At 32.7% G+C, this 14165-nt stretch overlaps 1 protein-coding gene across 5 annotated transcripts in view; it reads left to right on the top strand.

The window, feature by feature from the left end:
* Positions 1-14165, top strand: part of GYG2 (glycogenin 2) — a 49488-nt gene that overhangs the window by 17609 nt on the left and 17714 nt on the right. For all 5 annotated transcript variants that reach the window (XM_023500358.2, XM_031959043.1, XM_023500360.2 and 2 more), the window contains exons 3-7: positions 346-487; positions 4115-4289; positions 5739-5901; positions 6855-6981; positions 11312-11534. In XM_023500358.2, the coding sequence (XP_023356126.1) occupies positions 346-487; positions 4115-4289; positions 5739-5901; positions 6855-6981; positions 11312-11534 (830 nt within the window). The remainder of the gene's footprint in view (positions 1-345; positions 488-4114; positions 4290-5738; positions 5902-6854; positions 6982-11311; positions 11535-14165) is intronic.

Here is a 14165-nt window from a genome sequence, read left to right as displayed (position 1 = left end):
AATAAATATTATCTCATTAGATATTCACAATAACTTTGGGAGGTAGGTGCTCTTATGACTCCCACTTTTAATAAGTTGAATAAACAGACAAACAAGTTAAATGACTTTCCCAGAGTCACACAGCTAGTAAATTTTCGAGCCCAGATTTGAATTCAAAGTCCAGTGGCACCTTATCCATTGTGACACCTATTGCTTCATGAATGAATATATCTCGTCCTGCATGAAGTCATACCTTTATGTTATGACCTATGTGCCAAGCATGAACGTTTGGGAGACAGATGATTGCAATAAGTCTGCTACTCTGCCAGTCCAAAAAGTAGAATTAATTTTCTTCTAAATCTTTAGTTACAGATCAGGCATTTGTGACACTTGCTACCAATGATGTTTACTGCCAGGGAGCTCTTGTTCTTGGACAATCCTTGAAAAATCACAGGTTAACAAGAAAATTGGTGATACTAATTACATCTCAGGTGTCCAGGATATTGAGGTAAGTTGCATAAAAGCCAATTTGTGTATATATGAACACTTTTGATTAATTTAGAACTGATATTCTATTTTTATACTATAGATCTAAGCATAAATACTCCTAATTTGCTTACTATCTCTAGATAAATATTATCTTTTGAAAAAAATATAAAGCATTTGTAGACTATCTAGAAAAAATTAGAATTCATAAAAATTCACATGTTTACAATGAACTATTAGTAATCTGTAATGTGACAAATATATGTATGCATATATTATATATATTATACATATCTCTGTGTAAATAAGTGTGTTGCTAGTAACTAGCTAGTCTCAATATTTGATTTAATTATTTAATTAGTTTGAGGAACTCCAGGGTATAAACTTCCTTCACTTAAGCAACTCATCTGTGACTTAAAATTTTACAGAGTTGCTGACCTTGAGTGTTTATGTAACTTGACCATGGTCACAAAGTTAGTTATATGGAAGAGGTAAAACTGTACCTCCATCTACTAGTCAGTCCAGTATCTATTTCCGTTTTTATTTCTATGTCTATGTGATAGTGTGTGTATGTATGTATGAATGTATGTATTCCACCCCTTCCTTGTGATTTGAACAATTAGACTTCAGCTCTAAATATGACAGATATAGTATATTGACAGAGAGCTAAATATTCTTTACCATGAAGTTCTTCTCTAAAAATGGTTTTTCATTTTTAGTTTTTCATTACAGTGATTTTGCAGTTTAGCTACTCTTTCTTTCAACTTCACTTATAACTAAGAAAAAATTGTTGATTAGTTAATGCATGAAAAACAAAACATTTATCAAGTGCTTACTGTGTGCAGAGTACTGTGCTGAACTCTGGGGATTTAAAAAATAAAACTAAATCTCTAAGGTTTTCTTCTGAGCGAGGCTTATGACTTTTATATATACTCCTATCTGCTCTCCTGCCCCTATGTTAGAAGGAACTCTTTAAAGAGATTCATAGAGCAAGAGTATTGAGTAGGAGAGATGAAGATGAAATAGAGAGATAGATTAAGAATCAGTCTTTCTTTTCAGGTGTCAATATCTTGGATCAACTTCTAGCATTTTTCTTTTTAAAATAACATAGAAACAAAATTTTGTTGTTGCAGTTATGTCTGACTATCTGTGACATCTTATGGGATTTTCTTCGCAAAGATATTGTAATGGTTTGATACTACCTTCTTCAAATAATTTTATAGATAAGGAAACTGAAATAGACAGTGTTAACTGACCTAAGGAAAGCGAGGCAGACAGAGTTAACTAACCTGCCCAGCATCCTCACAGTTCATGGCCATTTCAAGAAGTTATCAAAGAGAAGGAGGAGGAATATATTAATAGATAAAAGTAAAATAAAAATAGAGATATTGATTTTGAGGAGAGAGGGAAAAGTGAACCATTGAGCTGGAAAGAACCTTGGAGATTATCTTGATGTATAGTATCTGGCACCATGTACTTAGCATCACAAAGATTTCATTTATAATCTATCTTCAGACATTTACTAGTAGTGTGATTCTGTCCAAGACTCTGAAATGTCATTCACATTCATTTTTTTCATGGGTAAAATGAACATTATTATAGCTTCATAGGATTATTGTGAGGATGAAATGAGAAATATAATGTTCTTTGCCAATCCTAAACTTTGTTGCTGATAGCACATATATCTAATAAAGGTATGATTATGAACTCCATGACTTCACATCTGTCTTTTATATCCCTAGTTTAATTTTCAAAAAAATACCTTGGGAACAAAGTATATGGTACTTTCAAATTATTATTAATTTTGTTTGTTCTGGGAACTTCAGAGCTTGTTGGTAAAACTCTGGTAGCTCATTTTAGTTACTGTAATTGGTTCTTCACCTCTGGTCATGTCCCAGCCATTTGCAAATAGGCTTGTGTATCTATGAATCAATAATTTAATACTGATTTGAGGACATCCTATGTACAAAACATTATTTTAGAGCAAGGAGTGGGTAAAGGTGTATGAAATTCAGTATCTGTCCTCAAGGAACCTGTTTTAATGTATAAAGTCCATTACTTGAAACAAAACTTGTCTAATGATAAGGCAATTACGCAACCTCTCCTTGTCTCAGTTTCTTTTTCTGAAAATGAGGAGAGTAATTACCTTACTTCACAGTGTTGAAGATTGAATGAGATAATTTATTAAACACATTGCTAATGCTGAAGAGATCCTAAATAAAGAACATGAAGCTGTATATGATGTGTGCTAAATCAGTGGTACAAAAGGGGAGAGTTATGTCCATATCAAATTGTTAAAGTAGATTTCACTTAGGGAGGGTTCCATTTGATCTAAATTTTGAATTATTAGTAGGATCTTCATAGTTGTAGTATTGATGAGGAGTCTGGCAGAAGCAGGACATTTTACTTGAGAAGGAATAGTATAAACAAAGGAATAGACACAATGTAGGAAAGACATGTTTGGATGCAGTTAGTAAAATTATTTGGATAGAACAGCATATTTATGTAAGGGAATTTTTCTCTAGTCTAGACCTGAGATTTCATTTTGTGGTTAACGTACTCTAACATTGCAAACTGATACTTATTTTGCATCATATATCCTTGGAGAGTTGGTGGGGGAGAGAGGGAAGACAAGAAGTTAAATGATTCACATAGGGTATACATAGCCAGAGTGTATTACAGGTAGGACTTTAATAAGGTTTTTACTTTTAGGATTGTTTTTCTTTCCATTATACCATATGTTTCTCTTCTTTTGTTAAGGGATAATAAAAAGCAAATAGTTGGAGAAAATTATTGAGATCAGAATATAATTTTAAATGTAGTTTAAATTTAAAAGTTTTAAATGCCCAGCTAAGGTGTTTAATTATTTTCTTTAACATAGGAGAAATAATTGAGAGTTTATAAACAAGGGTATTAAATGATAAAAGAATGTTTTAAAAAAGTTAATTGAATGGAGCCATACACCATAGATTGAAAAGATGAATGGTCAAAGGCATTTCTAAATAAAATCATGATATATAATGAAATTTCATAAGAAAATGATATTATTTAATGAATTAAAAGTAATCTGGATCTAAATAACATTGGATTGATTACTAACAAGTGTATGAAGTAGCAAGTGGTAACATTAATATCATTGATTGCTTGAGAAACTATTCTTTAAACTGAATGGAAAACAAAATGGAATGTAGTTATTAAATTTATTTACTTTCACAGGAATAAAAAAAGATTATTTAATATACCTAGCCCACCCATCCCTTCATGAAAATAAACTATATTCTACTGCATAAATATGTGTGACACAGAAATCTGATTTTTTTTCTTTGTGTGAATTTCAGTACATCAATCTCTTCCTGTGTGTCCAGCAAAATAAATATTTCAATCTTTTTAAAGATATCTCTAGGAAAAAAGTACCTGGAGGTTCTAACTGATTTAGAAAGCAGCCTGTAATATAATATACTATATAACAGTATGCTTATTTTGCTTGCTACCCTTTGGCTTCTAAACAAAAATCTATTTAGTGATCTATGGTTTTATAGTACAAGAAGCCATTTGCTTAAAGAAAAATATTCTACTGTATTAAAATGTTTACTCTTTGCTCTGATATTATATATGTGTATATACATTTTCATTTTTCTTCTTCCTTCAGGGATGTTCTCTACAAAGTTTTTGATGAAGTAATTGAAGTGGATTTGGAAGATAGTGCCGACTATGTCCACTTGGCTTTGCTGAAGAGACCAGAACTTGGTGTAACATTCACTAAACTTCACTGTTGGACTCTTACACATTATAGTAAATGTGTCTTTATGGATGCTGATACATTGGTGAGTACAATAAGAAATTATGAAGATCATTTACTATGTTATAAAGCTAAAAACAATCTCAGTAATTTTAGGGAGATTATGAAAAGATGAAAGTATGCAGAGGATCACACAGAGGTAATGAATGGAGGTAATGAACCTCTACCTAAACCAGAAATATACACAGTAACCTCAAGAATCTTTCAGAGATTCTGGCATGGAGAATCTGGGTTAGATCAAGGAAGAGACATAGTATAGGTGGTATTCCAGTAATCCCTGTAATAGTTCTTAACTATTTTGTGTGTCACAAATACGCTTGACAGCCTTGTGAAGCCTATGAGTCCCTTCTCAGAATATTTTTTTTAAATTCTAAAATAATACATAGGATTATAATGGAATCAATTATATTAAAATATAGGTATAAATTTTTAAAAATAAATTTCATGGAATCTACATTAAGAACCCCTGGGTTATTAGACAAAATCAAATCATATGCCAAATTGTGTGTGCCCAACAAGAAGTACTGCAGGAGAAATATTTACACAGTCAAATATATTACACTTTGGATGGGACTCACATTTGAATTTTGAAGTTGATACTTATCAGTCTTGTGACCATGAGCAAGCTACTGATCATTATGAGACCTGAGTTTTCTCTGTAAAATTAGAATATTTCTGCTTCTTTTTTCACCCTCACAGGTTGTTAGACTCAAATAAAATAAAGTATATAAAGCACTCATTAAGTACTGAAGGGTTACTGTGAATAGGATTGCTGTGCCTAACTAGTTATTACCCATCTGATTTTTTGGGGTAGCAGGCAACAGACTTGGAAAACACATGTTCAACTTCTACAATAAAGGGAGTTGATTTAAAAAGAATATAAAACTTCAAATTCATGATCAAATTTCAACAGAAGCTTGAGTTTGGAATGAATGCTGGTAGTTTACTTGCTTCTAGTTTATTCTGTAATGTATCTTTGAAAAGGTATCTGAATGAAATGGCGTATTAGCAAGGAAACAGGAACAAAAGGCTATTCAATACTTTTTTCCCCCTCTCTTTCTTTTTCTTTTTTTTCAAGTGAAACACCATTTAGAAAAGTCACCGAGGAAACTATGCTGTCATTAGAAGCAGAGATAGCATATTAAACATATTCTTTGATCTTATGTATATTTGTAAGTTTCCTTAGTTTCATTTGTCACCCATATTAGAGTACATCAGGTGAAATTTTAAAAGTAGTATCTTAAGAACATCAAAAGAATTACTTTAATTTCAAAGTCAGAGTTATAGGAACATTTCTCTTTAGAAATATAGAAAATTTCATTTATGATTCAGACAAATTTAAAATGGCACAATAACAAAACAAAACAAAAAAAAGTGTCTGTCTTTTTTCAATCCTAACATCAATTTCATTTGTTGGTTGTTACCAATATGAAAAATATTGATGCAGTTTTTCGGCTCATTTCTGTTTCTCTAGGTGCTGTGTAATATTGATGAGCTTTTTGACCGTGAAGAGCTCTCTGCAGCCCCGGACTCTGGATGGCCAGATTGTTTTAACAGTGGAGTATTTGTTTTCCAACCGTCTCTAGAAACCCATAACCTCCTGATGCAGCATGCAGTGGAATGTGGAAGTTTTGATGGTAAGTTTTGGAGAGGAAAGAATTATTTGTTTAGAAATTATGCCCACTCCTACTTGGATTTTAACTGTTTTTTTTCTTTTTTTCATCTTCTGTTTTTAATCAACTCAGTAAACAAGGTTATGTAGCTTTAAAGGACAAAATTGACATAACTATAAAGAGCCATTGAAGTGATATTCAACAAAGGTAGAATAGAAGATAAGATTGTTGAAAACTAGAACAGATTTTAGAGGTCATCTTGTTCAATCCCTTTCTTTTACAGATGAGGAAATGCAGTTTCAGACATTAAATAACTTGTCACTCACTGATAGAATTAAAACTCTTAATCCACTATTCTATTTCTATGAAGAATCAGAAAATGGAATTAAAGTGAAAAGAGAGTTTAATAATAATTTAGGCAGCACATAGTAATATAGTTGTTTGAAATCCTAATAATGAAGGATAAATCTGGCCAGAAAATAGAAATTATCTTAAGGTAGAGGGAAGTATATTAGAAACTGAAGGTGACAGCATGTAAGTAAAGCTTAGAAAATGTCAACTTGCTCTCCTCTGAAGATATGCTTATGATAATGTTAGAAAGAATGAATGTACTTAACATTTTAGTTTGAATTAGCAAGACTTCTCGGAAAAGAAATTTAAGTACAAGGTTTTAGTTGACAGGAGTTATGTGAATTAATTTTATTTTTTTCTTGAACCATTTATACCCCATTTCTTTTGATCTACTTTTTTAATGGGTCATGTTGTTCTGATTTTCTGATTCTGTCTGTGAGAGCTTTTCAGGAAGTAATTGCAAATTCTTCAGAGGGAACAGCTTGAAACAATATTATCCAGAAAGCAGAGAAGTTAGTAATTCCTAGTATCCTTCATCATGAATATTCATTTGTATACATTTTCTTAGTCTCTACATGTTATGTTTATACATTTCTCTTTTGTGTTTTTCATTTTTAATTATTTAGGGGCTGACCAAGGATTACTGAATAGTTTCTTCAGTAACTGGGCAACTTCAGATATTCACAAACATTTGCCATTTCTCTATAACTTGAGCAGTAGCACCATCTATACATATAGTCCTGCTTTCAACAAGTAAGTTTGATTCCTATTGAGTTGGTTATTTTTTTCCCATTCTTTAATCTAGTAACTTTTTCTCTTTCCATGGCAATCAGTCTGATTCTGACATTTAAATACAAACTATATTCATACTAGCTTAAAACTCGTAGATTTTAGGTGTTTGATTGCTTTATTCACAAACCAGAATTTCTGATTTACAAGTAATAGTCATAGGCAGAGCTGGTAGTAGCATAGGAGTGATTGGTACTATGGTAAAGAGGCTACATCTCAGAAAGTATGAACTTTCCTCCATGGTTAGGTTTTATTTCCAGTTTCCTGGATAACTACCCATTCCTCCCAGCACCAACTATCAGCCCAAATGATTCACTTTTTTGAAGGTCCTAGTTTGCCACTCCATCAGGGTCTCTCGAATGTATCATTCCCTTTTTCTGCATTGTCTTACCTCCTAGACAGGAGAGATTGCAATTATTCCATATAAACTACCTCATGTGGGAGCCATGCCATACTGGATTCCTTGTATTAGTTTGGGATCATAAGTGCCATAAGTAATAAAGGGTGTTCACATCTAGTTAGTCTGGCCATCATTATCATCTTCCCTACCTATCCTCTTCCACAGTAAACTCAACCATAACTCTGTTCCAATTACTAGCTTCCACTTTATTACCCTTTATATTGTACTGGGGGTTTTTAGTCCTTTCTTTTTTTCCTTCCATTCTTCCTCTACCTTCCTCTTTCCCTTCCTCCTTTCCTTCCTTTCTTCTTCCTTCCTTCCTTTTTTTCTTCCTCCCTCCCTCCTTTCCTCCTTTCCTTCTTCCCTTCCTTCTTTCTTTCTTCCTTCCTTCCTCCTCCCTCCCATTTTCCTTTCCTCCCTCCTTCCTTCCTTCCTTCTTTTCTTCCTTACTTTTTTCCTTCCTTCCTTCCTTCCTTCTTTCCTTCCTTCCTTTTTTCTTCCTCCCTCTCTTTCTTTCTTCTTCCCTCCCTCCCTCCGTTTCTTTCTTTTTCTTCTCTTTCTTCTCTTTTTCTTTTTTCTCTCTTTCTCTCTTTCTCCCTCTACCTTCCTTACTCCCTCCCTTTTTCCTTTTTTCCTTTTTTCCTTCCTTCCTTCCTTCCTTTTTTAAAAAATGGAATCCTTTGGCAGTTTCCTGAAGCTTGAAGAATAAAATTCTGAAAACTATATTGAAATATAGTTATCCAAATGTATTTTAAAATAAGTTCATGGAATCCATTTTTAGAACTCCCTCACATCACTGTGCAAGTGCTTTACTCTGTTAAGGTACAGTGGAAAGATCCCAGGATTTAATGTTAATTCTTTGTGATCTTGAACAAGTAATCTCATATCTCTGAACAACTAGAAAAAAACAAAGATAGGCATAAGATGAAGGTCCCCTTCAGTTCTAAATCCATGATCCTTTAGTTCTCCTTTGAGATTTATTCCATAGTCTGGTGTTTACTAAAATTCAGTACCACATCTATCTTTTGGCACCTCACCATCTTTGGCTGCTCTTTCTCTTGCACATCTTAACATACAGGGCCAGAAAGTGAAGCCGACATATATTTCTTGTTTCCAATGCTACTTTCATATCTTCCCTTCTCTATTGTCACTCACCAATACTTTTCCACTTTAAATTCCAATCCATCTTGAATGGATCTTTGTTGCTGACACTTATGGACCTCTAGATCAGTCAGTCAGCTAGATTTATTAAGTGCCTACTATGTGTCAGGTATTGTGCTAATGTTAGTTCAATATTTAGCTCACAATCTTCTTCTCTACTTCAACATATATCTACTTGGAACATTCTGTTCTCTCCTTAATCTCTCGGACCTCTTTCTTCAGTGTACTTTAACTTCCTTTTCAACCTGTACTCTCTCGACCCCAATCATTCATGCTACTACCCCACAAATCTAGCTTAGTTGAATTTGCCCTAAGTGCTGAAATTTCTAGTTAACAGTATTATCCATTATTGGTAATAAGATATAGAAATGGAAGAGAATTTTAAAGTCCTTTAGTTCAATCTCTTCATTTTACAGAGCTGTAAACTGAGGTGTAGAGAGAAAACTTTTTAGTTAAGATTACAGAAGTAGAAAGTAGCAAAGCCAGTACTTGAAGTCATGTCCCTGACTCTAAATCCAGAATTCTTTCTATTATATTATGCTTTTCGTTGTTTGCTCCAGGAACTTGGGGGATAATTATGTGATAAAGATTTAGTGCAGTACATACTAAAGTGAGCAGTCAAGGGAATGAAATGGTTCCAGATGAAGTAAAACTAAAATAAAACAAAAACCTTTAGAATTAGTTAATGAAATGGATCAACCTGCTAAGCCAATTAGATTTATTAGCAGCTCTCAGTCATCCTTTGTGTTCATATCAGTTTGCCAAACATATGTACTGGTATAATCAAGTTATAATATTTTGTAACATTAAAAATTTTAATTTCTGGAAAGATTGTATCTTCAAAAACATATCGATAATATATTTATAAATATTCACATTTACCCAGAACTTTAGAGTGAAACAAAATTCTTAAAAACAACTTTCTGAGTGATAATTGCAAGTATTATTCCTGTACTGAGGAAACTGAGGTTCAGAGGTCTCATCTAGTAGATGGAGCTGACAATTGAATCAACTAATTAAGAAATAATCTAAGTGCCTACTGTGTGTCTGGCCATGTGCTAGGCCTGGGGTTACAAAGAGCTTGTATTCTAATGGAGTGTTATGATAGTACAGGATACATAAAAGATAAATACATACGAACTTGGAGGCAGGAACCCTGATCACTGAGAGAATCAGAAAAGACTCTTTGAAAGAAGTAGTACTGAAGTGAACTGTAAGGGGGAGCTTAAGGTTCCAAAGTGAAGTGAGGGAAGGAGGATAAGCTAGGTACTGTGGAGGTAGAAAGGGAAGAAATGGGATGTTCTTTATCAGGAACAGCAAGGGGGCCAATTTTGCTGGAACAAAGACCACATGAGGAAGTATAATAGTTAATTACTTTAGAAAGACAGTCTATAGCCACATTGTGAATGATTTTAAATGTCAAACAAAACACTGGAGATTGTGAAGCAGGAGAGCCATTTGGTTAGGTTTGCATTTTAGTAATATTAATTTAGAAACAGAATTAATTAATGGTAGTCTGGAGAGAGAAGTGTACACAGAGAACTCAGTTAGGAGGCTATCATCTTGGTCCAGGTGAGAAATGATGAAGTGAGTAGAAAGAAAGAGAACAATGTGAAAGATGTAGGGCAGGTGGAATTGGTAATAGTTGGCAAATTATTTGACATCATACAATAAGTGTGGGTTGGGCTGAAGAGTTAAGGATGACTCCTTACTGGTGAAATTAGGTGTTTATAAGATTGGTGATATCTTCAACAAAAAGTAGCAGCGTGGACAAGTCATTTAACTTCTTTCTATAAAATGAGAATTATGGTTGTTGTAAGGAACCATTGAAATAATATTTGTAAAGCTCTTAGCACAATGTCTGGCACATAGTAGGCATTTAAAATATGTTTGTTTCTTTCCTTTTTTCAGCATAAACAGGGTAATGAATACGAGATAAAAGTTTAAAGGGAAAGAATGAGTTCTGGTTTGGACTTGAAACTAAATATTATGTGACTATAAGTAACTGGATCATAGAATCACAGATGTAAGGCTGAAATCTCAAAAATCATCTAATCCAATCTGCTTGTTAGGTTGATAAGAATATTTGAAATCCAGGAAAGTTACATGATTTCTTTGAGGTCACATGCATGATAAGCATGGCCCAAGCTTTTATAGTTATCTAGTAGTTTAACTAAGATTAAAACTTAGATTCTCTGACTCCAAGGCTAGTAGTTCTACCAGTAATCCCCATATGGATATTTGAAACATAATTGCCTTTTTATTTATATAAAATATATTCATGATATATTAAACATCAGGACTTTTATTTTAACTGAAAATGAAAGGGAATATGACACTGAGGATAAAATGCTGACCTTGAAAGAATGGGAAATATGCTCAATCTCTGACAGTAAAATATATAAACTATATAATCATGGTTAATTTATTTAACCTTCCTGCTTCTATGAAAACTCTCTAAGTCTCTATGTTTTAAATGCTTGGTGATTTATCCCAGTGAAGGGAGATTTTAAGGTCTGAAGTTCTCACATATATGAATTAGAGTTCCTTGACAAGAAATCTAAGTTGCTGGTGAATTGATTTTTAATAAAAGGGAAAGTGATTTTCAATGGAAAAAAAAGGCAGAGTATCTTCAAGTTCCCTTTAATTTTTAAGAAGCTTGCAATTGTTGAATAAATTACTTGGATATGTCATCACTCAAGTAAAAAAAATAGATTATTGTTGTTTTCCAAGATTTGGCTCGGATGTAAAAGTGGTCCATTTTTTGGGGCCATCAAAGCCTTGGCATTACAAATATAATCGTCAGACTGGCTCAGTGATTTCGGAGAGTTTAACTTCAGATTCTCAGCATCATGTCTCCTTTCTTGATCTCTGGTGGAAAATATACGATGAGAGCATTGTGCCTTTTTTCGATAAAGTCCAGCATGTAGCAGAGCATGAATCTCAAGAACAAACAGTAAGTAAACTGGTGATTCTACCTACTATCAATCTCATTTAAAAAAATAAAGTTGTTGATCACATTGAATTTTAATCATTCTGACACTGGTCTGGTACTTTGACATTTGTAATTTGATTTTAATCCTTATAATAGTGCTATAAAATAGATAGAGGGGAAAATATCTTTATTCACATTTTATAGCTGAGGAAATATAAGGGCGGAGGCATTTACTGACTTGCTGAGGTTCCCATAGCTGAGATTAAAACTCAAGTATTCTGACTTTAAGGTCATTCACCTTTCCATTGTATAGCCAGCCATTCTTTTCTGGAAATAGGATTCCTTTTTGAAAACCAAATTCATTTTGTGTAATATGCATTATGGTATGAAGTCTGGTTTTGAGTAGTAGAATGCTATTGATGCAAATTATTATTTTTGAGAAAAAATTATTGGTTGCATAGAATTCAGTGACAAGGAAAATGTGAGATGTTGGAATAATTTCTAATGCTGAAGAATAGGCCATTTAAATTAGCAGTTAATATTTTATTATATGGGTTTTTATCACAGAAAGAGTCACTGACATGTAAGTGGTTAGAATGGAGTGTTGATTACAATTTTGTTTGAATAGATTTTTTTTTCTCATTTCAAAGTAAATCTGAAATAGCAACCAGAAGTACTTCAGAAGAATCCTTTATTTTCTTGATTGAAATGTAGGATAGATTTGATTTTACTTTTCAGTATAAAGACTAGAATTTAAATGTACTTCAAAAGAAATCCATTCTTCACAATCTCTTTAGATAAATCTGAATTGCAGAAAGCTATATAGAATAATAGAAAGAACACTGGTCCTAGAATCTGGAGACCTGGGTTCAAATTTCTATTTTCTACTTGTTGGGCAAATCATTCAACTCTGTGGATCTCAATTTTTATCAAATACAAAATGCACATAATAAATTCTTAGTCTACCTAGCATACAGGGTGGTTGAGAAGAAAATGCTTTTGTAAACAACAAGGTATCATATAAACCTAAGCTGTCATTATGAAAAGGAATTACACTTATATATATTTTTAATGATTTCTTTATCACATGTAAGAAAATCCTAGAATCACGTATCCCCAGGCTTCCTTCCATTTGCAATAGGGAAATTTGCTTTGGAAAATATTGCATATATAAGGAATATGTGTATACTTTTTACAGCTTAAATGGATTTCACCAATCTTTTAAGGTTAGCAGTATCATAACATGATAATATATTAATTAATCTATGGCTCAAGGCAGTGTAGCTATCCAACATTTTAAAAAGATATTACTTTAAGTTGCCTACAAAAGTCAGCCAAAAGCCCTAATTGAATTTATCTTTAGCTTCTAGGACTAAGAAGTCAGTGTTCATTTTCATGGTTGACTTAAATCTTTCCAGTTCTTAGTCTGAAATCTGATATAGACTGACTGGGGTTGTTGTAACAGAACATTTCATAGTTACTGCTCTGAAGGAAGAAAGATTCTTAAGACAACATGAAATTCTATGACTGTGAAGATGCCAAAATGCTATAATCTTTTTTTAAAAACTACATCTAGATGTAGTTAACTCTGTTTGTGTTTGTATGTATAAACTATTATATATAAATATGTAAAAGAATATTTATATACACACATAAAGGAAAGATGTTTTACATAATATATTTACACATATTTGTGTGTGTGGATACACACACACACACACACACATAGAAAGTGTTGAGAGAAGCTGATAATTTATGTGATTGTAATGATATCATTGCATATACACATATATATATGTGTTTATAATGATATCATTGTACATATATGCATATATAAGCATACACATGTATATATCTATAGAGTGAATATATGTGTGTGTGTTTATGCATATATGTGCATACACACATACATATTATATAAAATATTATATAAAGCAAGCTTTCCCTCAGAAAACGTGTTTTTGTGTGTGTATCTATGTGTATGTGTATATACTTTCTATTTTTCTGGGAACTGGTATGGTCAATTTAGAACTGGAAAGAGTATCCATTCTTTTATTTTAGGATCACCTACCTAGTAAATGTCTGAGAAAGAATTCAAACTCATATCTTCTTACTTCCAAGTCTAAAAATCTATCCACTTTATTGCCTAGCAAATAGTTCTAACATACACATTTCAAAAAAAAATGTAAATTTGGATTACTAGTGTTTTGGATAACTTTTATTCATTCCAGAGAATTTATAGATTCTTCTCAAAAGGGAAAGACTTTTATAGTTGCTTCCTTAGTTTAATCTGGTAGCACTGCTAAAGATGTTATAATGATATTTTGTATCAGATTTCCCATTTACACAATTGCTGAATAGGAACTATGAATTTGTAACGAAAACACTAAGCACTTGCTATTATTGTGTAGAGTAATTTTGTTAAATCTTTTGATCAAGGCAGAAGTTAGATGGAATTGTAAACTGAACATTGGGACTAAAATTTGCAAGTATCATTAGCTATCTGTCATGATGGATTCCATGACCCCATTTGGGTTTTTTTCAGCAAGAATACAAGCACAGTTTGCCATTTCCTTCTCTAACTCATTTTACAGATGAGGAACTGAGGCAAACGGGGTCACAGAGAGCTAGTGAAGTGTCAGAGGCTGGATT

The sequence above is a fragment of the Sarcophilus harrisii genome, chromosome 3, assembly GCF_902635505.1.
Source record: "Sarcophilus harrisii chromosome 3, mSarHar1.11, whole genome shotgun sequence".
NCBI lineage: Eukaryota > Metazoa > Chordata > Mammalia > Dasyuromorphia > Dasyuridae > Sarcophilus > Sarcophilus harrisii.
The sequence above is the reverse complement of the archived record's forward strand: the minus strand, read 5'-3'. Positions and strand labels throughout refer to the sequence as shown.